The sequence below is a fragment of the Gopherus flavomarginatus genome, chromosome 2 (genome assembly GCF_025201925.1).
Source record: "Gopherus flavomarginatus isolate rGopFla2 chromosome 2, rGopFla2.mat.asm, whole genome shotgun sequence".
Taxonomy (NCBI): domain Eukaryota; kingdom Metazoa; phylum Chordata; order Testudines; family Testudinidae; genus Gopherus; species Gopherus flavomarginatus.
The window spans coordinates 119855296-119882855 of NC_066618.1; the positions used below are offsets into that span (position 1 = coordinate 119855296).

Consider the following 27560-nt stretch of genomic DNA (forward strand, 5'->3'; position numbering starts at 1 on the left):
AATCAATAAATCAGATAGATTCTAATAAAACAAAAAATTAAGATGGAGCTCAAGGAAAAAAGATTCCATAGATGTGCATAATACTGATCTGTGGCATCAGAGCAGTAAGAGGACAATGAAAGCCTAGCAGAGGGAGGGTAAATGGAGTCTAGTGGAGACACATGGCAAGAGGAGGGCCATTTGCAAATTGTAAATGGCAAAAGGAAGAGTCACGAAGTGTTTAAAACTGTTTGAAACCAATGTCAGGCAGATATGTATGCCTCTCTCCTTGAGGAGTATTGCCAATGGCAGTACAGAAGCCATAATGATTTGGCAAACGAGTTGGATTTAGCTTTCCAGCTTCATCCACCTGATGTGCATCTAATGCTCCATTTATTCTCCTGCCTGGTCCTTCTCAGTTTCTCAGTCTTCTCCTGCAATCTATTCTCTTTCAACTTCCTCTGCAGCTTCATTCTCTCCTCCTCCTGAATCAGCTGCAGCTTATTTTTCCTCGTTAGCTCTAACTATAGTTCAAAGATCCCACCCCTTGACATCACCTTGTTCAAGATGTCAGGGGATTTCATTTCTTTGCTCTTGATTTCCTAAAAAATGAATTTGGTGGGAAAAAGTGGCATCTTAGCATCCAGAAGGCAGAGGAGATATTCCAATCAATTCCTCAGCCAGTGCAACTATTACTTCATAAGTATCAGTAGAACCTAGTGAAGAATCAGAAAAAGGCAAATTTGAACATTAAATTATGACTTTGAACTGGTCAAATGTTCTAATTCTGGAATGAAGCTGAACAATATGCAGATAGGGCTTCGCAGGGCCCCCCTGTGATATTAATACTCAGTAATCACTAAGACAAGGTATGCTTTTTTTTTTTTTTTTTTTTTTTTTAAAAGGCAAAAAAGCTTAGTTCTTGCCTGGAGCACTTGGGAGGAAGAGACAGGGAACAAACATGTGCCTATTATAAGTTATTTTAAAAGCTAATACTCCAGTTATAGGGTATGTACAGTACTGTTTGGAAGCTTGTGAAGTTTTGTTTTGTTTAAATAAAAATAGCAAACTGTACCAGACACAGCAGCACATAATATCCCCTCCCTTCCACCCTATGTGCAAATTATTGTTTTTTAAGCCCAGGACAAGGACTGTTTTGATAAGGAAGCTGGTCAGAAAGCTAGAAGTGTAGTCACCTGAGAGATTTCGCTGTCTCCTGCTGTCAGAGCAGCAGGAGATTAAAATACATGATAAATTTATTTGCACTATCAGCGTTGATTCCTCTCATAGATAATAAATGTAGTATATCAATGAATCACATCCTGGACCACTGACCTTGCCAGTAAGATTTAGTGCAATAATAAGATGTAGCTTTCTGGAGGACATTAATATTGTTTGTGTGTTAAACATTTACGTTTGTCATTTTGGGGCTGTCCACGAAGAGTAGGAGCCACTGGAATCCCAGGCATTTCTCTTTCCTCCCATTAGAAGTCACTTCTTTTTTGGCAGCAACAATAGTAGCAGAGGCTGAGGCTTTGTCTATACTAAAGGGAAAAGTCTATCTAAGCTACGCAATTTGAGTTATGTGAATAGCGTAAATCACATCCATGTAGCTTAGATCTACTTACCGCGGGGTCCCTGTCAACTCCCCTTACTCTTCTCGATCAGGTGGAGTACAGGAGTCAACGGGAGAGCGATCGGCAGTCGATTTAGCGGGTCTTCAGTAGACCCGCTAAATCGACCACTGATACATCAATTGCTGCAGCATCGATCCTCCGGTAAGTGTAGACAAGCCCTGAGAACTGATTGCAGAGCTAAAGGAGATGGAATTGGGGGTGAAGGGATTAAGAGTCTCCAGGTTAATGTGATATTTTGGGCGGGAAAAAGTGGTCAGGGAGAAGGGCTCCATGCTGTAGTCCTGGGGTTCTCAACCTCTCTCTTTCTGAGGCTCTCCCCCAAAAAAATGCTATTAAAAAAAAACCTCATCAGCCCACCTGTGCCACAACTGTTTTTCTACATATAAAAGCCAGGGCCAGCATTATGGGTTAGCAAGCAGGGCAACTGCACGGGGCCCCACACCACAGGAGGCCTCGCAAAACTGAGTTTACTCAGGCTTTGGCTTCAGGCCTGGGTGGTAGGACCTCAGGCTTCAGCCCTGCATGGTGGGGCTTTGGCTTTCTGCTCTGGGCCCCAGTGAGTAACACTGGCCTTGCTTGGAGGACCCCCAGAAACCTACTCACCACCCCCCGGGGACCCTGGACCCCTGGTTGAGAACTATTACCTAGTCATCTATTTCCGATCTCCAGCAACCAGACTACTTCTACCCTTACTAGTGGTAACTTGCACTCTTAACAATCATGGCTGTAGCCAATAAGACAAGATGGACTGGTCTTATTTATCTCACTCCCCAAGACCCCCCAATCCCCCAGCACATGTAGTAAAAACAACCACCAAATGTGATAAAATGAAATACATCTCAATATCTTTTGAAGAGGGCCCCTCTTTTTCCAATAACCTGACTTTGTTGCCATCACCTTCCTTTGCCAGCCATCCTTTAGATTCTGGTAACATCTCCTCTTGGTAATCTGCTGGCTCTTCCTCATGCTCGCTCACATCAGCCTCTTGGCAAATAGCTATAACCATAAGCGGCTCTCTGGATCCCTTATTGAAATCCAGCTCCTCACAGAAAGGGTAGCTAGTTCAGCTGGCACCACATGTTCAGGTATCTTCTCAGTCTTTGTTATGATGCATCTTCAGCTCTCACACTGCATGGACAGCATTCAGTGCACAATTTGGCAAGCCTCTGACACATCTTGGTGTAAACCTGCTAGTTCTGACTCCATGTGAATTGACTTGCACTCTATTATCCAGGCAGGGCCTTTTCATTGGCTCAGCCCAGCTTACTGCTCAATCAACGTTTTCACTGGAGCAGATTTTATTGGAAATCGAGAAGATTGCTGAACTCTTTTACTTGCTATCTCACAGAAGTGGATACTGGCAATCAACTGCACACTATTGTTAACTTCATAGAATTCCCAGTACTCATTGCAAATAAGGTGTTTCCTGTTGGCTTCCCCCTACAGCAGGGAGCACAGAACAGTCAGTGACAGGTAAAACACGGCAATGGAGATGGGAAGACCAGCTAGTAGCTGTGCCTTTGAATATGCACTAGGGGAAGATACATTATATGCGCCTGTAGTTCAGTCAGATATATAATAGATAGAGCACTGGACTTGAACTCGGGAGACCTGGGTTCTATTCACAACTCTGTCACTGGCCTGTTACGTGACTTTGAGCAAGTTACTTCAGCTCTGTGCTTTAGTTTCCCCCCCTCCATAACATGGGGATAATGCTACTTGCTTCCTTCGTAAACTGCTTTGAGATCTATGGATGAAAGGTGCTACTTAAGAGGTAAGTGGTATTACTGTTCTCAGGAAGTTCATTCTATGAATGCTACAACAAATATCAAATGCCTAGGATGACATTTGTGTGTAGATGCAAATTGTCTTACAGGCATTGCAAGAACAAAGTGGGGCAAGGACTTTTGTCTAGTGTAGGGAGGGTCACTAGGGAAGAGGATTAGAAATATACAAGCGGGTTTTTTTCAATAAATGTAAAATTAAGTCCATTTCACAGTATCTATTCTGTTAATTATTTCTATTTCTTGTTAGTAAGCATACATTAAATCATATTTCAAGAAGTCACATTTTATCTATAAGTGAACAGATCTAGAAAACTGGTAATTTGATAAAAAGCATGTGTGCACTGACAATTCTGTGAGTGACCTCAAAATAAGTGATCTGTGAGATTATACTAAATAGTTTTATAGTTGTACACCTCAGACAGCCAGAAAGTATTTATAAAATGGACAGTATGAAAGAGGTTATGTTCAGCCAAAGAAATCGTAGATCGGAGAAAGGAATACAATGCATTTTTCAAGGGAAGAGATCAAAGTTACAGACAAGACAGGTTAACTTCAGGCCACGTGATCAGCACTTTTTTTACTGAGGAATTTTGAAGGCTCAAAAAGTTAATGTTTCTACATCACATTAGAATATGCACATCATTAAAAGCATAAGATGCTCTCTGTGCTAGTACACTTAACTTCTACTAAAAAAGGGATTTGCCTTCACACTCTCCATTTATATGCAGTACCCATCATAAAAAATAATGCTGTGTTGTTCCATCTCCATGGAAGATGTACTGGAAGGATGGCCTGTACTGAACACTTGTAACAAGTGGTATAAATGACCATTTTATTTGCAGTTAATGAAAAATATCATTGAGAGAGTCATAATGAACATACAGCATGGTTATCAATGGCTCAATAATTCTATATTTTCATATTCCATAACATGATCAAATTGTTGTGGTAAAATAACCCATCTCACTGAATGATCTAATATAAATCTCCCTAGAGTCCTAGGACAAAAATGAACACCTGTGCCTCAATAGCAACAACATACAACAGTCTCATATTAGCTTAGTTGTAAATATAGAATTGACTCAATGAAACTCTCAGACAATTAACATTTTTCTCACCTTAGCCTGAACGCTGAATTGATCCTTGGTTGTGATCCCCCATTTTCATATAGCTGGATGTGCTGTTGATTACTGGCATGCTCCTTCCAGCTTATACATACTGAATTCCTCATGAACTGGGAGTTCTCCTTTTGCTCCTGGATTCCTTCATCATCTTCTGATCCGCTGGAACCATCTACCAATGCCTGGAGAAACTTCTTGAGTCTGATCAGTACATTCAGCCTCCATTGCTGTGAAGTTACTCTGCGGTTAGGGTTAACAGATAGCATCCAGGATATTTTCTCTCTACTTTTCAGGTTTTTTGACAACTGCTGGTGAGAAATAAGCTCTACAAAATTCTTCAGCAACATACTACAGCGATTAGTAAGGAGGATTGGGTACTCTCCCAACAAGATGTCCAAGACCTTTAAAGAATCCTCCTGAATTCCTTCACTGATGTGAGTCATGGCACTGGAGAGATGGGCACTTACCAAAGGAAAAAATGGAGCAATCTGCTCAGCTCGGATTTTTGGAGCCAAGAACTGAAGGAGCCGGATTGCTGCTACTCTGACACCAGAGTCCTTGTCTGTAAACACAGCTGCCACCTCACTTAGTATATTTGAAAGGTGTGCATCAATTATAAACGGATACTGGGACAGCAGTTCTTTGAGCCCAAGAAGAGCACTTTGCTTAACTCCGGCACTATAGTGATGCATCTGTGAAAGCAGATCCTACAAGAAGAGAGATACGCACTTACTAGTTATTCCTTCAAAAACTTTAAACTGACTCATTTTCTAGTATTAATCTGTTCTTAAAAGGCTTAATAGGTATAGAAACTGTTTTAATGGACTGTATCAAGAGCTTAATAATTTCAGATCCAAAAATGTTTTCTTTCAGAGCATAACAGCAAACTAGTCACCTACCCTCCTAATTACAGGAAGTATGCAATAATTTAATGGCTTACTATCCAGGTACTTACATGATCTTCATAATCATAACATCTGAGTGCCTCCTGACCTAATAATAGCAAGCAAGATTCTCTCATACAGACTTGCAAGAGTAGAGCTGGAGTATGCCAATTATGACTGCACAGCTGCTTTTAAGGTACCCCTAGCAGACTTACTTCCTTGAAGGTGGCCCCTCATCTCCTCCAGTGGAAGGGCTAGAGTTAAGGAAAGGAAGATGGTGTGACAGCTATATTGCAGAAAACTGCTGTACTCTGGAGAACTTACTGAATTAAATTTAAGTATCTTTGGGCTCCAATAATATTAAATGAATCATTTCTGAATTATTGTGGCCTAAACTGTATGCAACCTCTAGAAGGGTGAAAGATGACAGATGTAAGAGCTGGACTGTATTAGTTAAAAGGACTACACTGAATAATGTGTCAGACAAGAATGGACTTTTGGAACAAAAAGTGTTAACTGGTTTTCCTGGGGATTATCTAAGGGGAGGTCAATTCCTTGAGGACTATTTAAGGCAGTGGTGGGCAACCAGCGGCCCATCAGGGTAATCCACTGGCCGGATGCGAGACAGTTTGTTTACCCTGACTGTCCGCAGGCACAGCTGCCCACACTCCCAGTGGCCAAGAACGGTGAACTGAGGCCACTGGGAGCTGCGGGCAGCTGTGCCTGTCAGCTGTAAATGTAAACAACGTGTCTCGCAGCTCACCAGTGGATTACCCTGATGGGCCACACGCGGCCTGCAGGTTGCCCACCACTGATCTAAGGGGAGGTCAACGCAAATACATTTTTGCACCATCACTCCCTACCTCCAGTTACGCAAAAACCCAGCCTTATGAAGTTATGCCCTGAAGAGTGGCCATTGCCTGCTGATCACCTGTTACATGAGATCAAGATCATAGGCCTAAGGGGTGGGTGTGGGGGTGGGGGTGGGGGTGGGTATGGGTATCTTTTTGCAGATACAGACTAACACGGTTGCTACTCTGAAAGGAAAGACTACCTACTCATAATAGTTCTGGTTCTGAATCTGAGACAGTTATGAACTTGTAACCCTGGGGAAAATCCAGTTGTGTGTTTCGAAGGACTGACACCTACCAGTACCCCAGGTTGGAGTTGGGAATCACCTCTGGTAAGCTTTTTAGCAGATGTGTAGGTTCCTTTATTGTTTTTAATGCTTTCTCTGCAATACTTTCACATTAAGAGCAAATGTACTTGCTTAGAAAGAGCTCTGTGGTACCCTGTACAGCTGGCAATTACAGCTGTTTACAGCCTTTGGAGAGAAAGCAATGTGCAGAGTCTGCCCTATTTAGGTGGTCTGCCTTATTAGGGATAATCACAATGTAGGCAGGAAACATTGAAGTCTGAAAAACCCTTGTAGAGAGAGAGACAGATCCCTACCCAAGAGGGACGACCTCTGAAGAGCCAGGAGCCAAAAGCAGATGACTTTGACAGATCATAGAGGTGCAGTTCCTTTCAGGTTGGAACAGATGGACTTAGAAAGGGGATAGCAAGCAGATGAAAAAATGAAGAAAATAAAAATCTTCAGAAACAGGAGCCTAAAGTTAAATATGTCTTTAGGAGTCCATTTGTGAAAACTTTTGCCTCTGGACAAACTAATGATGTAACACCAAGATTTAAAAAAAACAGGTGCCTTGAGTTAGAGCTTCCCAAACAACATTTAACTTCCAGCTCCTATTTTTGAAAATCTCTGTCTTAGATTATTAACTCATCCAAAGCCCCAAGCCACTAATTGAACTGCACAAGTATCCATAGTCCAGCATTTGGTCAAAGTAAGCGGGACAGTGCTCAAACACAACTTTTAAAAAAAACCATAATAAACTGTCAAATGAGCTATATTACAATCACTGCTGAAACTTTTACCTTACCATACCTTTATGTTAAGTTTTCTATTGTTTGTGGGAAGTATTCCATCCTCTTTAAGCTGTTCAGGAAGATATATGGCCTTTGTTTTGAAGTTTGTATCAGTTGCATTTTCTAGTCTAGGCTTCTTTTTTCCAACTTTTAGCTTCACCTTTTGAAAATCCTCTTGGTGTTTCCTCTTTTTAGTCATTTTGAAGCTCTGTGGAGAGATGTTCAAAATGTTAATTAAACACCAGGCAATCAAATAATCTAAGGTAAAACAAAGTCTATTCTTCTCAAGAACTGGCTTCTGGACTAGTTTATTGTTCCTTAAAGTATGGCTCAGATCTGAAAAAGACTTATGTAAAAGGACACTTTCTTAAGCAATACACCTCCACCTCGATATAACGCGATCCATTATAACATGAATACTGATATAACGCGGTAAAGCAGTGCTCCGGGGGGGGCGGGGCTGCGCACTCCGGTGGATCAAAGCAAGTTCGATATAACGCGATTTCACCTATAACGCAGTAAGATTTTTTTGACTTCCGAAGACAGCATTATATTGAGGTAGAGGTGTATAACTGCTCCCTACCTGCATTCAGAGTGATATCTGCTTTACTTTACCAACAAACAGCACATTTTTTACTACTTTTTACTCATGTTAGCACTGCAGAGCCAACACAGCTCTGAGAGCAGGGTTCTATTGCATTTGTATATCAGTCCAAAAATCCCAACCAGTTGCATATCTAACACAGATAACCCAATCAGATCGCACAAGTTTAACTGAGGCCTTAATCTGACCTACAAAACTTCCATTACTGATGCAGTGAGTGAAAAGGAAAGAAACTGGCTGCTTGACTTTCAGACCACAGGTTGAGTTTGCAGCAATGGTAATTAGGAAAAAAAATAAATAAAAATAAAGGTAAAAAGACTGAAAAGTCATGTCATATTGGCTTTCCTCTAGGAAAGTGTATAAACATTTTTGCACCATTGCTATCAACAGCAGAAGCTGTAGTGATAGACTGGGTGTAGGCAATGTGGTAGTAAAAATCCTGTCTGTACCCTGCCTATGTTACAGTTTGTACTGTCATTAGCAGCCATGCAGATGCACTAGCACAGAAAAAATGCTCATAAATTTTCCTAACACAGGTACACAATGAGAAAAAATGAAACTCCATGATGCCATTTTTAGACACACTTTTTAGTTCAGAATTACAGCTTTAACATATTTGTACTGACACACTGCTTCTAGCTTTATCAAATCACAAAACACTGCACCTTAAGGTTCCTACATTCTGATAATCTTGCTTACTGCACCATACCTCCACTTCAGGACTAACAGAATTTTAGCAGCTGATATCACAACCCAACAGATTCATCTGGTATAGTGTATTAAAGTTGTTTCTAAGATTTCTGATTGTATGAAGCACTGATTTCTAGCTGTAATGGGTCCTGACAGTGGCAGTTAAAATGTCAGGATTCAAGCAGAAAAATAAAAAGCAAGATGCTATTATATGATTTTAAGGGCCAATAACTCTCAGCCTTCCTGGGATAAAAATAATGATTTATACCATTCGAAATCTGAGTGCCTCCAAAATTCAGTGGTATGTAGTACTCATGTCTAATGCTGGCAGTTCAAAGAGTTCATAAAACTTACACTGGATTGTCAGTTTAGCACAGGTTTTTTTTTGCACTAGTCCAAGACTAACTTCAGCAATAATTATATTATAGCAAATCCCAGACTTCATACCAGTATAATATTCAGTTTCTGAAATAGAAACATATAAATATCAGGGTTCATTAAGTGGTTAGATAAAAATAACTGGACCTTGCCAAAAAAAGTACTCCAATGTTTAGTGAATCCCTCAACTTCTAAAAAGGTCCAATAACTTTAAAAAAAAAAATCAAATAGTTTAGTAAAGATTTTCTACTAATCTAACATTGTTTGAGATATTAACCTACAATCTAGAAATTCAGAATTATTTTTTCTTTATGTTTTAAGTTTTGCTTTTAAGATTATAAAATCAGAAAATGCATAATGCTGTAGTTAAATGTACAGAATTAGTCTTGTATTTGACAACCACTACCTTAAGAACCTGAGAAATCATGACTATAAATGTTGTGGTATCCACCAGAACAAGCAAAATCCCAGTCACCATATATTTTCCATATCTATATTGATTTTGGGGAAACTAGACACACATACTAACAAAAAATTCACCATTAAACTAACAAACCCAAAGGGATTTTCTTTAATTAAAGAAAGCTGGGGTATTGCTGACCAAATGTAGAAACTTTTAACAAAATTCATAGCTTGTAACTCTGTTTACGGAAGACATATCTTCTTTCCAAAAGAGAAAGTAAAGTCTGCAACTTTATGTTTTATATGTATACTGTCAGGGCAATCTTTCTTAAACCCCTTGCCTGTGTTAATAATAGCACATCCACACAGAATAATTAAAAGTGAAAATTTTAAATCCAATTCACTTGACAGATTTCACTTCTTTTGGACAGACTTAGGCCTAACACTAGACTTAGGCCTGGTCTACACTACGCGTTTAAACCGATTTCAGCAGCGTTAAACCGATTTAACGCTGTACCCGTCCACACTACGAGGTCCTTTATATCGATATAAAGGGCTCTTTAAATTGGTTTCTGTACTCCTCCCCGACGAGAGGAGTAGCGCTGAAATCGGTATTACCATATCGGATTAGGGTTAGTGTGGCCGCAAATCGACGGTATTGGCCTCCGGGCGGTATCCCATAGTGCACCACTGTGACCGCTCTGGACAGCAATCTGAACTCGGATGCAGTGGCCAGGTAAACAGGAAAAGCCCCGCAAAATTATGATTTTCATTTCCTGTTTGCCCAGCGTGGAGCTCTGATCAGCACGGGTGGCAACACAGTCCCAAATCCAAAAAGAGCTCCAGCATGGACCATACAGGAGATACTAGATCTGATCACTGTATGGGGAAACAAATCTGTTCTATCAAAGCTCCGTTACAGAAGACGAAATGCCAAAGCGTTTGAAAAAAAAAAATCTACAGGCTACATAGTGCTGCGTGACAATGGGAAGTGAGAGACTCAAATGGACACTCATGGAGGGAGGGAGGGGGTACTGAGGACTCCAGCTATCCCACAGTCCCCAGCAGTCTCCGAAAAGTATTTGCATTCTTGGCTGAGCTGCCGATGCCTGTAGGTTCAAACACATTGTCCGGCGTGGTTCAGGGAACAGCTCGTCAATTTACCACACCCCCCCCACGTGAAAGAAAAGGGAAAGAAATCGTTTCTTGACTTCTTTCAATGTCACCCTATGTCTACTGAATGCTGCTGGTAGATGCGATGCTGCAGCAGTGAAGAGCAGTATCCATGCCTCTCCCCTGCCCGGTGGCAGACGGTGCAGTAGGACTGGTAGCCGTCCTTGTTATCAACCCGTGAGTGCTCCTGGCTGGCTTCAGGTGAGGCTGGCCGGGGGCGCCTGGGTGAAAATAGGAATGATTCTCAGTCATTCCCAGTAGATGGTACAGAACGGCTGGTAACCGTCCTCATCATAGCAACTGAGAGCTGAGCTCCATCAGACCCCTCCCTTTCCTGTGTAAAGAAAAGATTCTGTCCTGCCTGGACTGCTATAGCAGCGGCATGCTGGGCTTCTCTCCCCCGCACCGCTTAATGTCCTGCCTGGACTGTCATAGCAGCGGGAGGCTGCATCCCCCTCATTTTATCTCACTAACAAGTCACTGTTTCTTATTCCTGCATTCTTTATAACTTCATGACACAAATGGGGGGGACACTGCCATGGTTGCCCAGGAAGGTTGGGGGAGGAGGGAAGCAATGGGTGGGGTTGTTGCAGGGGCACCCCCCGTGAATGGCATGTAGCTCATCATTTCTGAGGGATCTGACACGGAGCAGCTGTGCTCTCTGATGCACTGGTTCTCTAGTACCCCTGCCCCATATTCTAGGCAGGACTGACTATTTTTAGAAACCATAAAGGAGGGATTGACTCAGGGAGTCATTCCCAGTTTTGCCTTTGCGCCCCCCCGCCAATCTCAGACAGGGGCACCCATGATAGCAGCAGACAGTACAGAAGGACAGATAACCGTCATCTCACTGCCAATTTACACCGGCAGCAGACGGTACAGAATGACTGATAACCGTCTCTGCTATCATGCAAAAGCAAATGAATGCTGCTGTGTAGCGCTGGAGTATCGCCTCTGTCCGCGGCATCCAGTACACATACGGTGACTGTAAAAAAAAAAAATAAGCTGAACAGGCTCCATGGTTGCTGTGCTATGGCGTCTGCCAGGGCAATCCAAGGAAAAAGGGAGCGAAATGATTGTCTGCTGTTGCTTTCCCGGAGGAAGGAATGACTGACGACATTTACCCAGAACCACTCGCAACAATGATTTTTGCCCCATCAGCCACTGGGCTCTCAACCCAGAATTCTAAGGGGCAGGGGAGACTGCAGGAACTATGGGATAGCTACAGAATAGCTACCCACAGTGCAACGCTCCGGAAATCGACGCTAGCCTCGGACCATGGAAGCACACAGCCGAATTAATGTGCTCAGTGTGGCCGCGTGCACTCGACTTTATACAATCTGTTTTATAAAACTGGTTTATGTAAAATCGGAATAATCCCGTAGTGTAGAAGTACCCTTAGAAGCTACATTTTTGTTTGGGACTTTCAATTCTCATGTACTAGCTCAATGCTGCATATGGGTTCACAGCAATATATGAGAATATTGAAATACAAATCTTGTTTTCAATAAAAAATAATCTATTCATGTTAAAGGGCTTTACAAAACTTACATTTTGGTCCCAAACTAAACAGGCAGCATCTATACCCATATTGCTTCTAAGATCTTACAAGCTTTTGATTTTCGGCTCATCTTTACCTGCCTCTGGGCATGTATAGATGCATTCCAATATAATTTCCATATAATCCATGTAATTTCCATATAATCCATATAATCACAAACCATACAGCAGTAACTGGTTGCAACTGCTGTTATGGTGCAAATTTTTCTCTCATTGGAACAGCTTGTTTTTACTCACCAACAATTTTTTTTTTTTAAAACATCCTTTGGGATTAAATATATTATGCTTGTTCTCCATCCTAGAGGAGATTAAGTCTGAGGAAAATCCATTAAGTTACTTCTGAAGGAGAGTGGAAGATGGGTATAAAATATATGCTTTGCACTGAAGAAAAATGTGAACTATCTTCCCTCACACTCACAAAAAATATAACTTAGAAACAGATTAACTTTGAAACTGTGAACTTGACAGTTTTCAATGAATACATGCTCTATTAAATGACAAAAAATTGCTCCAAAATAAAATTACAGTAGACCCTCAGAATTATGAACTGACCGGTTAACCACACACCTCATTTGGGAACTAGAAGTATCCAATCAAGCAGCAGCGGGGGAGGGGGGGAGAGGAAATACAGTACAGTACTGTGTTAAATGTAAACTACTAAAAAAAATGAAGGGAATGGAGCATAGTAAAGTTTTAAAGCTGTATTAAGTCAATGTTAAGTTGTAAAGTTTTGAAAGAACAAACATAACATTTTGTTCAGAGTTGCAAACATTTCAGAGTTACGAACAACCTTCATTCCCAAGGTATTTGTAACTGAGGGCTTGGCTACACTGGAGAGTTGCAGCGCTGGTAGTGGTTTTACAGTGCTGCAACTCACTCATCGTCCACACTTGCAAGGCACATACAGCGCTGTATCTCCCTGGCTACAGCGCCGGTTGTACTCCACCTCGGCCTGGGGAATAATGACTATAGCGCTGCTGATGCAGCGCTGCTCCGCCAGTGTGACCACCAAAAGCACTGTTATTGGCCTCCATATGTATTCGGAGGTATCCCAGAATGCCTGTTCAGCCACTCTGCTCTTCAGTTGGAACTCTACTGCCCCAGCCCCATGTGACCAAGCATCAGACCCCGCTCTTTAAATGCCCCAGGAATTTTAAAAATCCCCTTCCTGTTTGCTCAGCCAAGTGTACAGTGCAATCAGTGAATTTTTCCAGGTGATCATGGCTCCACGTGGCAAATGAGCCCCAGCATGGAGCAATGGCGAGTTGCTGGACCTCATCAGTGTTCGAGGGGGAGGAAACTGTGCAGTCCCAGCTGCGCTCCAGCCATAGGAATTATGATACCTATGGGCAGATATCAAGGGCCATGCTGGAAACAGGCCATGACAGGGACGCGCTGCAGTGCAGGGTTAAAGTGAAGGTGCTGCAGAGTGCCTATTGCAAAGCCCGCGAGCGAAACCGTTGCTCCGGTGCTGCCCCCACAACCTGCCATTTTTACAAAGAGCTGGACGCGATACTTGGGGGTGACCCCACTACCACTCCGAGGACCACGATGGACACTTCAGAGCGGGGGGAGAAGGAGAAGGAAAGCAAGAGTGAGGGTACTGTGGTGGGGGGAGACACCCCGGAATCCCTGGAGGCATGCAGCCAGGAGCTCTTCTCAAGCCAGGAGGAAGGTAGCCAGTCGCAGCAGCCGGTACTTGGTGGAGGACAAACAGAGGAGCGGGTTCCCGGTAAGCAGTTTTTATTTTCAGGACTGAAATTTTTCAGGAGAGGAGGGAAGGTTAGGGCTGCACGCATGCATGCCTAGATGTAGAATAGCGCATTGATGTGGTCTATCATGTCGCAGTAATCAGCCTCGGTAGTCTCTTCAAAAGTTTCAGCCAGAGCACGGGCAATGTGCTTGCACAAGTTTATTCGGAGAGCCACTGTGGTCCTTGTCCCAGTCAGGCTAACACGTCCACGCCACTGTGCCGCGAGGGGTGGGGGGACCATTTTTGCACGCAGGCAAGCTGCATAGGGACCAGGGCAGAATTTGCATTGCTGTAGAAGACCCTCCTGCGCTTCCCAGGTGACCCCCAGCAGCGAGATATCTTCCAGGATCAACTCCTGTGGAAAATGTTGGGATAGTGTTCAGTGTAGGTGCCCCCGGCAGCTGTTTGCTTTCCCCAACGCACAGAAACCCTGACGACAGCAGAGCCCTGAAGCAATTAGTTCCCCTTACTCACCATTTCGGGGCTCCCGTGGGTTATGTGCACTCTCTTTGGGATGGGAAAATTATGCTATTGTGAAGACTGTTACACTCCTTAACTGTGTGGGAATAACTGTCTGGTATAAACAATGCTGCCTCTGTTAAGTGTTGCATTTTTTGCCTTTACAGAAGCAATCTTGAGATCTCAGCTGCCCGTGTTATCAATGTCTCAAAGACTACAAAACCTCTGGAAGAAGCCACAAAAAAACCAAAGACAACATGCTGCAAGCAGTTATGCAGCACTCTGTCACAGAGAATCAAAAAGTGCAGGACTGGAGGGAAAGGGAAAGCAGGATCCGCCAGAAAAGAGCAGCGGACAGGAAGAAAAGCACAAAGCAGCTGATAAGCATCCTGGTGCGCCAAGCGGACTCTATCCAGGCGCTCGTAGCCATGCAGGAAGAGCACTACTGCGTCCACTCCACCCCCCCCATCCCAAAGCTCATTCCCTTGTGCCCCAATGTCAGCTCAAAACCCCCTTCCCCAGCATCCAGGTTCTTACCACCACCAGCTGCCTCCAACACCTGTACATTCACCAACCAGCCCTGAGAACTACGACCCTTACCCTCTGCACTCAACCACCATCACCATGCAGTATAGGCATCCTGAAGTGCAGCAGTCATTGCACAGCACTCCAGACAGGACATATTCAAACCTGTGACTGTACAGTTCCCCACCGCACCTCCCTGCCTTTTTAGGTTCCCAAAAGGTTGTGTCTCTCTCAAAGTAATTTTCTTTTCAATAAATGAATTCCTGGCTTTGAAAACAGTCTTTATTATTGCAGAAAGTCAAAGATACCTTAGCCCAGGAAAGAAACAGGCACTGCAAATCAGCTTAGGAAACACAGATTCCTACTAACATCGTAATCATTGCACTTCACTCCCGTGCAAGACACCAAACATTACTGTTGGTTTTCAGCCTCAAATTCCTCCCTCAAGGCAGCCCTGTGCTGGGCTTCTCTAGCAGCCCTGCTCTCTGGCTGTGCAAATTCAGCCTCCAGGCACTGAACCTCGGAGGTCCATGCCTGACTGAATCTTTCACCCTTCCCTTCACAAATATTATGGAGGGTACAGCACGCGGATATAACTTCGGGGATGCTGCTTTCCCCCAAGTCTAGCTTCCCATACAGAGATCGCCAGCGACCCTTTAAACAGCCAAAAGCACACTCCACAGTTATTTGGCACCAGCTCAGCCTGTAGTTGAACCGGTCCTTGCTCCTGCCAAGGTTCCCTGTATATGGTTTCATGAGCCACGGCATTAACGGATAAGCGGGGTCTCCAAGGATCACAATGGGCATTTCGAAATCCCCTACTGTGATCTTCTAGTCTGGGAAAAAAGTCCCGGCCTGCAGCTTCCTGAAGAGGCCAGTGTTCCGAAAGATGCATGCATCATGCACCTTTCCGGGTCAGCCTGTGTTAATGTGAATGAAACGCCCACGGTGATCCACAAGCGCTTGGAGAACCAAGGAGAAATACCCCTTCCAATTAATGTACTCAGATGCTAAGTGGGGTGGTGCCAGAATAGGAATATGCATCCCATCTATTGCCCCTCCACAGTTAGGGAAACCCATTTGTGCAAAGTCATCCACAATGTCCTGCACATTCCCCAGAGTCACAGTTCTTCTTAGCAGGATGTGATTAATGGCCCTGCAAACTTGCATCAACACAATTCCAACAGTCAACTTTCCCACTCCGAACTGATTCCCGACCGATCAGTGGCTGTCTGGAGTTGCCAGCTTCCAGATTACAATAGCCACCCGCTTCTCCACCAGCAGGGCAGCTCTCAATCTCGTGTCCTTGCGCCGCAGGGTGGGGGCGAGCTCCTCACACAGTCCCATGAAAGTGGCTTTTCTCATCCGAAAGTTCTGCAGCCACTGCTTGTCATCCCAGACTTCCATGATGATGTGATCCCTCCACTCAGTGCTTGTTTCCCGAGCCCAAAAGCAGCGTTCCATGGTGCTGAGCTTTTCTGTGAATGCCACAAGCAATTTAATGACGTACGTGTCAAGCGACTCACTATCATCGTTGGACTCCTCATCACTTTGGATCTTAATAAATAGCTCAACTGCCAAACATGATGTGCTGGAGAGACTTGTCAGCATATTCCTCAGCTTTTCGGGCTCCATTTCCCACACAAATCGCACTGAACAGAAACTGTTGAAAGAGTCAAGATGGCACCAAACGTGGACGGAAAAAACAGGGATTGCTGGGATGTGAAGAGATGCATCATGGGGCTTTGGGATAGGAAACAGAATGACCCGCACCATCCGCCCCTTTCCCACAACCCACGGCGCCAGAATGGGAAGAGGTGTTCTGTGGGATAGCTGCCCATAATGCACCACTCCCAACATCGTTGCAAATGCGGCCACACTGTAGCACTGGTAGCTGTCAGTGTGGCCACACTGCAGCGCTTTCCCTACACAGCTGCGTGAAGACAGCTTTAACTCTCAGCACTGCACACCTGCAAGTATAGCCAAACCCTGAGACTCTACTGTATAAAAATGAAAGATTGAGCATATACAGCAAAAGAAAATGTTAAATTGTAAGCCGCACAATTACAGATACTATTTAAATGAGAAGTTTTTTGCAAAATGTGGAGACAACTGTTTGCCTTAGTGCTGCCTCCTAACCTGAACCCTTCTTTCAAATGGCCAGGCATCCAAACTCATCCTACTCCCTCAATTCCTCAAATGTTTTTTGAATGTTAATCACTATATAAAACTCACAATTGAGACTTTGGATCCCTAAATAAATAATTTTATTCACAAAGCACCTCCTGGACTGCTCCATTGCAAAAGAGCTGCCACCATCAAAACAATTCTCATTATCTAATAAAAAGAACATCCAAACATCAACAAATTTATAAACAAGGTGAGAAAACAAAACACAAAAACACTACAGCAACTGTGGTAGTAACTAAAAAATACCTCTGAAAAAATAAGTTTTTACTTCTTTTTAAGTGGGGAGAGATTAAATAAATCAGATTTCAAGAGGGAGCAATACACTGGATTCTCCAGGACAGAAACTTCAAATTTTTGTGTGGAGAGCAGGTCCTCAAGCACATCTTGGGATCTCTCCACCCTAACTGGAGTGCAGTTCTTGTGAATACATAAGAACGGCCATACTGGGTCAGACCAAAGGTCCATCTAACCCAGTATCCTGTCTTCTGACAGTGGCCAATGCCAGGAGGCCCAGAAGGAATGAACAAAACAGATAATCAAAGTAATCCATCCCCTGTTGCCCATTCCCAGAAAACAAAAGCTAGGGACACCATCCCTATCCACTCTTATCTAGTTCTTTTTTGAACCCTGTTATTAGTCTTGGCCTTCATAATATCCTTTGGCAAGGAGTTCCACAGGTTGACTGTGCGTTGTGTGACCACCACCACGAAAGAATCCACAATAAACTGTGGGCTGTTTGAAGTGCACACCTGTTGCTCGTGTAGGCGGACAGATACCCAGTTTACCTGAAATGTATCTATGCCATAAGGAAGTGCATATATGTAGGGGTCATTTCCACAAGAACTTTTAAAAGAAAACTAGCCAATTAAATGTATAGGAATGCAACTGTCAAGGTATTTTCCCCACTTTGAATGTTAGCATCCAAAAAGTGGGGACCTGCATGTACCCTTGTAAGCTTAATTCCTAGCTTAGATCTGATAGCACCGCCACCAGCCAAAAATATAGTGTTTTGGCACATTTCCTGTTCCCTCAAAATCTTCCCTGGGGAACCCAAGACCCAAACCCCGTGGGTCTTAAAACAAAGAGAAATAAACCATTCTCTCTCCTTTCCTCCTCCCAGACTTTCCCCTCCCTGGGTTACCCTGAGAGATACACTGATCCAAACTCCTTGGTTCCTAAAACAGAGAGGAATTAACCTCCCCCACCCTTTCCCCCCACCAATCCCTGGTGAGTTTAGATCCAATTCCACTGGGTCTTAAACAAGGGGGAAAAAATCAATCAGGTTCTTAAAAAGAAAGCTTTTAATTAAAGAAAGAAAAAAGTAAAAATTCTCTCTGTAAAATCAAGATGGAAAATGTTTACAGGGTCTTCAGCTTATATAGACTAGAGGGACTCCCTCCCCCCTAGCCTAAGATACAAGTTACAGCAAACAGAGGTAAAATATCCTTCCAGCAAAATACACATTTGCAAGTTAAGAAAACAACGTAAGACTACTCCACCTTTTCTAGCTAGTACTTATTATTTTGAACATGAGAGACTGTTTCAGAAAGATTGAAGAACCTGGTTGCACGTCTGGCCCCTCTTAGCCCCAAGAGTGAACAACGAACAACACAAACAGCACAAAGACTTCCCTCCACCAAGATTTGAAAGTATCTTGTCCCCCCATTGGTCCTCTGGTCAGGCGTCAGCCAGGTTCACTGAGCTTCTTAACCCTTTACAGGTAAAAGAGACATTAACCCTCAACTATCTGTTTATGACAGCAACATTAAGGTTGCAAGTTAAAAATCACAAAAGAAAAGCTTGCACAGCGTGTAACTTGGCCAACTGTGATTTTTAACTATGCATTAAAAAGTTTTTGCATTATATAGATAATTTGAGAAAAGTGTATGCTACTAGCATAAACTTATCTGATGAAAGTTTATCCAATGAAAAGGTGAGCTCTAATACCCCTGTTGCAGTAAGAACTGGTCAAATCCACTTCTGCTGATGCAGTTTTCTGAGCAGCAGGACAGGAAGTGTAGAAACTTCTGTTTCCAACTCAATCATTTGCAACAAGCCTAGGAAAACAGGTAGTCTCAGGTGCTCTACTTGGCCAAACCCAAAATAGCTGATAATTGAGACAATGTTTTAGTCACAAGTATTTTTAGTAGAAATCATGGCCCGTGACCTGTCCATGACTTTTACTATATATCCCTGACTAAAAATTGGTGAGGGGGAGGGGAACGGCTTTGGGGACACTATGGGTGCAGCCCAGCAGGGTGCCGCAGGTGCTCGAGGGGAGTCGCAGCCCAGGGGGGCATTGCGGGTTCTCAATGGGGGTCACGGCCCAGGGGGCACCGCAGGTGCTGGTGTGGGGGATATGGCAGGCCTGGGGCAGGCTCCCTACTCAGCTCATGGTAAGCGGCGACCTCCAGCGCCTAGCTCTATGTGTTGCCTCCGCTCCACCCTAAGGCCAGGGTCTGCAGCTACCATTGGCTGGGAATAATGGCCAATGAGAGCTGTGGGGGCAATGCCTGCAGGCAGAGACAGCATGTGGAGCTAGGAGCTAAGGGAGGGGAGTGCCTGTTGCCCTTCCAGGGAGCACCTCCCAGGCAAGCACTGCCCCGCACCTCAACCCTGAGCCCCCCTACACCCAAACTCCTGTTGGTCAGGAGGTGGAGCAGCCTGAAACTGCCCCAGCAGCAGCTCAGGTGGCTCCAGGGCCATCCGCACAGGCTGCTGCGGAAGTCCCAGAATCCGTAGCTTCCATGACAGACACAGAGCCTTACTGATAATAAAACTAGATCTGCCACCCAGACTATGGACATTCTTTCAAACATCCAGCAACTACCCCCTCAACTGCAACTGAGATTCCCACAATTCATTCATCCCAAAATATTTCTATTCACCTTAAAACTGCATGAATGATCTGCAGATGGCAAGCTGAAAAATGAAAAATAGTTAAATAGTACACATTATGTTCAAAGCTCTATTACAAGGGAATTAATAAAAACCCTTGTATTTAGACTGCTTAACCTTTTCCATTACAAAAGTGTTAGGACTTCTGTCTGAGAAACTAACACCTCCATTGTTCTAAACAGACCTTTGAAATTTGGCAGGGAGAAAGCAGACAGGATAGAGAAGTGCTTTTTCTTTAGCCCATGAAATTCCATTCAAGTTTAGTTGAGTGATAAACTGAGAAAATCGATATGTCCCTCATGATGCTCACACTGATCAAGAAAATATTAACTATGCCCTGAACACATTCTAAAGAGCTAGGACCAGGCTACCACCAGAGATGGAGCAGCAGCTCACACTGCAATGGAAACTCCTGGGCGCTGCAGAGCAATTGCTGCAAAAGGAGGAGAATGAGAGCAGGACCAGACGAAACATGCAGTTCTTTATTCTTAATCCTATTGTGTGTGGGTAAGTGTACTGGGTCTTGGAAAAGAGAGGCTGTTTGTGCGTGTGCGGGAACTGACGACTACAGACGGTTAGTTACTGCTGAGTTATTGCTGCCGCTGCGTCAGAGCTCAGAACCTGGGCGCAGCCAGTCTCACTGCGAGACGGGCTTTTATTGTTATTACTTTAAACACTCAACTTGCTGGTAGCTCCAAAGCTGAGCCCCGACCCTGCCAGCTTCCCGGGGGCGGGCAACAGCGGTCTCTGCCCAGGGCAGCTTCCAGGCTCAGCTCCTCGGAGAGCACCAGTGGGGACCCCGCAGCTCGCGGGAGAAGGGCTGACACCGCGTCCCCACGCGGGGCCCGGCGGGGGCTACTCTCGCTCACGGGGGTGTCGCTGTCGGTGACTCAAAGCAGCCCCGGCGGTTCCCTGCGCTGCCTCAGCAGCGGGACGCGACTCCAGATTCGCGGGGTCTGACTCCGCCCTGGCCCCGGGGAGCGCTCCCTGGTGTCACGCCCGCCCCGCTCTTCGGGGCTCCGCCGGGGGGGGGGCGCGCTGAGCCCCGGGTTAGACAAAGGGAGCTGGGGCCCTGGTGTAACCGCCCCGGCAGCACGCGGCAGGCGGGGGCGGGGCTCGGGGGCGAGCGGCAAATGCCCGGCGTCCCTGAATGGGACCCAGCGGCGGGGCGGGGAGGGGCTGATTCGCGTCTGCCCCCGAGGGGGGGAGGGGCGCGCGGACCTCACTCACCGACCCACGCGGCGACCACCCGCCACCTCCCGCCTCAAGCCACAGCGAGTCCCCGCCGGAAACCGCTGCCCACGTGACTCACGGGGTGGGGGCGGGAACTAGGACCTGCGACCATAGAGAGGAGCGGGGCGGGAAGAGCGGCCGCCCCCTCAGGTCTGGGAGGTGCCGGCAGCGGGCGGAGCCCAGAGCGCTGCTCCCCGCCCCGCCCCGCCCCATCTCACCGGGTACACGGGCCAAGCCGGCCAATCCCAGCCCGTGTCTGAGCGACGGTGTCGCGTGCACGCGGCACTCGGGCGGCGGCTGGGTCGGTCGCTCTCCGGGGTTCCGTGGCCGATGCCGGGATGCTCCGTGGAACATCCCCTGGCTAAAAGCGCCCGAAAGGCCGACGGGGGTGGCAGGCATTTTAGGGCATTAGCCGCTTCCACTTGGAACCAGTTATTGATTCTGGAGAATTCTTGCAAAATCGATGTAAAAAATGTAAATCCAGTTTATTCACAGGGTCACCGTACATGTGGTACTGAACTTCTGCTTCATAGCATCGCAGCTTGTCTTTGCTTAGTTGGAAGTGCACCTTCAGTGCACACAATAGTCATAGATGGAGAGTCTTCCCAGGTGGGGTCAGGTACGAACTGGCCCCACCCCATGCCTGGGTCATGGCCTGTCCACACGCTGCCCTCCTTGCAGTGTTGTGGCAGGACTTTCCGCATCCCCGGCTCAAAGGGGAAGGGAGGCAAAGCACCCCTCATATTCCTGGGGCAAGGCCACATCAGTCTGCTCCCACCATCTTCACAGCAGACATGAATGGACAGGGCAGCGGGATCTTGGCAGCAATGTTGCTCTGGGGCTTCAGAACCCAGATGGCAAATAAAAGACTGTGTTGTTCTTAAAGCCCCAGTGCGGTTTTTCTGTATGTGGCTAAGCCCTGCTCTCATCCATCCCCTTTGGGCCTCTTGCCAAAAGGCCGGAGTCACAGACTGTACCGGCCACCTGCAGAATAGGATGTAGGATTCCAGGCATCCGGTTTTCGACCAGAATGCCTGGTCAAAAAGGGACCCTGGTGGCTGCTGACCAGGCTGTTAAAAGTCCAGTTGGTGGTGCAGTGGGGCTAAGGCAGGCTCCCTGCCTGCCCTGGCGCTGTGCGGCTCCCGGAAGCAGCTAGCATGTCCAGCCCCTATGTGCAGGGGCAATCAGGGAAGCTCCACATGCTGCCCCTGTGCCAAGCAACATCTCTGCAGCTCCTATTGGCCAGGAACCACTGCTCCAGGTTGGAACCTATACCCTAACTCCCTCCCAGACCCTGCACCCCAAACCACTGCCTCAGGTCAGGACCCCCTCCTGCACCCTAATTCCACCCAGACCTCTGTGATGTTATTTACGTGAACTGTGACCATATAGATCATTGTTGCAACCCGGGTCCTATAGTTGCATTAAATCTAGTACAAAGGAGGTCAAGTAGGGTGTCTATCAAAAGGTTATGATTTGCTGGTTATGATGATGCTCTCTGTATGCATGTATCATTTTGTATTTAAAGTATTTGCTCTATACTGTCTGTGTTTCAAACTTGTGCTGTGCTTCCGGGTGACACCCCAGACAATTTGGCATCAGCACTGCCTAGCCTGCTTGATAGCCCATTAAGGACCATCAGCTATACAATTGGCCCATTGAGAGAAGGCAGATACACCTTGTGACTCAGCAAGGCATGCAGAGACATGCCTATGGACAGAACTCTAAGGTTTTTCCATGCCATGAGCTGGGTAGCTTGTGTTTTGAACAAAGGAAGCACAAGTCACATGGCAAACGGACTATAAAAGGCAGCTGCATTATCTCCATTTTGTCTTAAGTCCTTCTTCTTACCTCTGGAGGAACTTTGCTACACTGAAGCTCTGAACAAATGACTGAATGACCCATCCAACCTGTGGATGTACTCCAAAGACTTGATGTGAGCCTGCAGTTTGTTCCACCACTGCTACAAGCCTGAGCCAAAGACTTTGCCATTGCTGTATGTAATTGCTTACTTTAACTAATTTCAGCTCTCATCTATATTTTTCTTTTTATGAATAAACTTTTAGATTCTAAAGGATTGGCAACAGTGTGATTTGTGGGTAAGACATAAGAGGTATATTGATCTGGGTCTGGGGCTTGGTCCTTTGGGATCAGTAGAAACTTTTTTCTTTTACTAGGGTACTGGTTTTCATAACCTTTCATCCCCATAATGAGTGGTGCTGGTGGTGATACAAAGGAACTGGAGTATCTGAGGGAATTGCTTATATGATGTCTGGTTAGCCAGTGAGATAAAACCAAAGTCCTCTCCGTTTGGCTGGTTTGGTGTTCCTTAGTAATAAAAGACATCCAGCCTTGGGCTGTGACTGCCCTGCTCTAAGCAATTTGTCCTGAATTGATATTCTCAGTTGTGTCCCACCAAAGGCAGCATCGTTACACCTCAGACCGCAACCCTCTGCCCCAGGTTGGAACCCCCTCCTGCACTCAAACTCCCACCTGGAGCCCGCATCCCCGTCCCTCACTCCAACCCCCAGCCCTGAGCCCCCTCCCACACTCCAAACCGCTTGGCCCAGCCCAGAGCTTCCTTCTGCACCCCAAACCCCTCATCCCCAGAGCCCACAAACCCCAGCCAGAGTCTGCACCCCCTCCCATACCTCTGCCCCAGCCCTGAGCCTGATCCCACATTACATTTCTGTAAAGCCCCAAGTATGTGGCCCCCAGGCAGATACAGCTGCCAGCTGTGCCCCAGGCATAGGCTAGAGGAGGTGCAACATTAACCAGCCTCTGCTTCATATTAACCTTCACTTGTTGCTCTCCAGGGTGAATGGCCCTGGGGACTAGCTAGCATTAGAGCAGTGGTTCCCAAACGGGGGTTCATGAACCCCTGGGGGTTTGCAAAATGTTACAGGAGGTTCTCATTAAAAAATTCCCTAATGATGGACAGAGCTGTCCCTAGGGACCCCAGGCAGCATGGGGCCAGCAGCCCGGAACCCCTGGACTTCCAAGAGCTAAGCAGATCAAAGCAAGCATATCTATCACACAGAGCAGATTTAAATTTCAAGACTCCTTGTAAGAAATGGAAAGGGAGGTGCATATTTTTTGCTGTTTTTAAAATTAACTAATCAGCTAGTATTGTTTTTAAAGAACAAGTTTAAGCTTTGTTGTAACGTGTGTTGTTTGCTTGGACTGTTCAAGACCTGAATGCTTGTGTAGGAGGAACTCTGAGTTGGCTTCTTAACAGGGCAAGTGCAAGGATGTTTCATGCCCTAGGTGAAACTTCCATTTTGTGCCCCTGCCCCCGAACCCTGTGGCAGCCCTCCACCCTAAGGCACCCCCCACCGTGGCACCTGCCCCCCCTGCCCTGAGGCGCCCCCCTCACCCATTGGCAGGTCCCCCCCGCCCCAGCTCACCTCTGCTCTACCTCCTCCCTGAGCATGCCATCGCCGCTCCACTTCTCCCGCCTCCCAGGCTTGCGGCACCAATGTCCCTCCACCTAAATGCTGCCCCAGGTCCCTCCACCTAAATGCTGACAACTGGGGTGGCCTAAGATCCGGCTGCCATGGTCACCACTGAAGGACCCAAAATGCTGCCCCCCAAATGCTAGTGCCATAGGCAACCGCCTAGGTCGCCTAATGGGTTGCACCAGCCCTGCTTCTTAAATACCTTCATGCTGTTTCACATCTGATACTCCTTGATGAAATGTAGGAGCTTTGTCTTGTGACAGGCTTATTCACAGTGATAGAAGCTATGAAAGTGAGATTTTGGAAAAGTGTTGCCATTTTCATAATGTAATAAAAAACTGTAATGATTAATAATAATAATAAATAGTGTGTAATAAGCTTGTCATAAAAACAAATTGTATATTTCCAGGGTCACTGCTTTTATAATTTATGCTCAGGTAAAGAAGAAAGCAGCAAAGAGTCCTGTGGCACCTTATAGACTAACCGACGTATTGGAACATGAGCTTTCGTGAGTGAATACCCACTTCATCACATGCATCCAACGAAGTGGGTATTCACCCACGAAAGCTCATGCTCCAATACGTCGGTTAGTCTATAAGGTGCCACAGGACTCTTTGCTGCTTTTACAGATCCCGACTAACATGACTGCCCCTCTGATACAGGTAAAGGAGAAAATCCCTGGAAATATTCAGTTTTAGGAGGGGGTTTGCAAGACACGACTTTTTAGTGAAAAGGGTTCACAGGTTATTAAAGTTTGGGAACTACTGCATTAGAGCAACAAGAAAGAAAGAAATGACATCACTGGCAGCCTTTAGCTCCCTGTTGAAGCTTGTCCACTCTGCAGATATCGCTGCTTCCCAGACCCATCGAACAATTCCCCCAAAGTCCTCTCCTAATTCTTAGATGGATATTCCATATAAAAAGACCAATCCAAAAAAATATTTCCAGCAAAGGAACCTACAAGGCAGTGAGATTTGGGTTGGGGTCCTGGTTCCTACATGCCCGGGGTTGCAAGGGAGGCTTCCTGAAACAAATACAATGTGATGTAGTTTCTTGCAAAAAAGACAAATATCATTCTGAGGTGTATTAAGAGCAATGTTGCAAGTAAGTGTCCAAACTGGGGCACCATACTTTAACAAAGATGTGAACAAGTTGAACAGGGAAAGGGTGAAAGAATTGTGCATGTTTAGTCTAGAGAAGAGAAGGTTAAGGGAAGTAAATAAGATGAAATTCAATAAGGACAAATGCAAAATACTCCACTTAGGAAGGAACAGTCAGTTGCACATATACAAAATGGGAAATGACTGCCTAGGAAGGAGTACTGCAGAAAGGGATCTCGGGGTCAAAGTGGATCACAAGCTAAATATGAGTCAACAGTGTAACACTGTTGCAAAAAATGTGAATATCACTCTGGGCTATATTAGCTGGAGTGTTGTAAGCAAGGCATGAGAAGTAATTCTTCCATTCTACTCTGCACTGATTAGGCTTCGACTGGAATATTGTGTCCAGTTCTGAGCGCCATATTTCAGGAAAGATGTGGACAAATTGGAGAAAGTCCAGAGAAGAGCAACTAAAATGATTAAAGGTCTAGAAAACATGACCTATGAGGGAAGATTGAAAAAACAGGGTTTGTTTAGTCTGGAGAAGAGAAGACTGAGAGGGGACAGGATAACAGTTTTCAAGTACATAAAGGGTAGTTAACAAGGAGAAGAGAGAAAACTTGTTCTCTTTAACCTCTGAGGATAGGACAAGAAGAACATTCAGACCTGGGTGGCTGGAGAGCAGTGGCTGCTGGCTGAGTGCCCTGGAATGGGGCAAAAACTACTACAGACACAAAGAAGTGGAGCATGATCAAATAAGTTTGAGAATCACTGATCTAGGTATATTAAGCCTGACTCATTGTGGAGGGATGGACTAGATCAGCAGTTTTCAAATGTGGGTCTACCGTCCCCTGGAGGGTCCCGAGTCCCCTGGAGGGTCCCGAGTCCCCCTAACCTGCAGAGTTAAAGCCTGGAGTCCCGGTGCCTGTGGGGCAGATAGGGTGACCAGATGTCCCAATTTTATAGGGACAGTCCCAATTTTGTGGTCTTTTCCTTATATAGGCTCCTATTACTCTCTACCCCTTGTCCCTATTTTCCACATTTCCTGTCTGATCACTCTAAGGGCAGAAACCCCGAGCCCCAGTGCCCTGCAGGACTAAAGCCTGAAGCCCCAAGCCCGAATACAATGTGGGGCAGAAGCCCTGAGCCCCCTCATCCCACAAGGCTAAAGCTGGGAGCTTGGAGTCCTGAGCTCTGGCGCATACGGCAGGGCTAAAGACAACCCTGGCACACTGCAGGGCTGAAGCCTGGGTTGCCAACTTTCTAATTCCAAAAACTGAACACCCTTGCCCTGGCCACTGCCTCACCCCTTCCCTAAGACACAGCCCCTTCCCAAGGCACTGCCCCTACTCACTCCATTCCTCCCCCCCACCCCATTGCTTGCTCTCCCCAACCCTTGCTCATGTGCTCATTTTCACTGCAAGGCCCAAACAGGCATATTTATTGTTTTGACAGATGTATTATGCTAATTTCATGTTTATTTGTTACAGGACACTAAAGCTGGCAGCAAAATAGTCAAAAGGGGTAATTTAAAAAAAAATGAAATTTCACAAAGGTTGTCATGATTCTTTCCCTCCCCCTTCCCATTTTTAGTAACAAGCAGGCAATCAACAAATAGAGAAACTGGAAAACGGGTTAAAAGCCCTAAGGGCATAGTGCTGGAAGTAAAAAAAGCAAAAAGTGCAGGCATGAATCCCTGGAACAATACTTAAAATGGTGCAATCTGAGTTAATAAAGGTGTCATTTAAAAACAAAAACAAATAAAATAAAAAATTAACTCTACAAAGGCTAAAAAAATTAAGC

The 27560-nt window shown here is 45.5% G+C and overlaps 1 protein-coding gene across 6 annotated transcripts in view; it reads right to left on the reverse strand.

Annotated features, from left to right (window-relative positions):
- TEX10 (testis expressed 10) overlaps window positions 1-21291 on the reverse strand; it is a 131182-nt gene extending 109891 nt beyond the window's left edge. Inside the window, exons 1-4 of one of the 6 annotated variants that reach the window (XM_050938146.1) lie at window positions 21197-21291; window positions 13764-14249; window positions 7354-7542; window positions 4522-5231 (exon numbers count right to left, since the gene is read on the reverse strand). In XM_050938146.1, the coding sequence (XP_050794103.1) occupies window positions 4522-5231; window positions 7354-7542; window positions 13764-13940 (1076 nt within the window). In that variant the 5' untranslated portion in view covers window positions 13941-14249; window positions 21197-21291. Of the gene's footprint in view, window positions 1-4521; window positions 5232-7353; window positions 7543-8982; window positions 9094-13763; window positions 14250-19956; window positions 19980-21187 lie in introns of those variants that run through there. The other 5 variants (XM_050938148.1, XM_050938147.1, XM_050938149.1 and 2 more) reach the window with 5 other exon arrangements.
- Between the last annotated feature and the right edge of the window lie 6269 nt (window positions 21292-27560).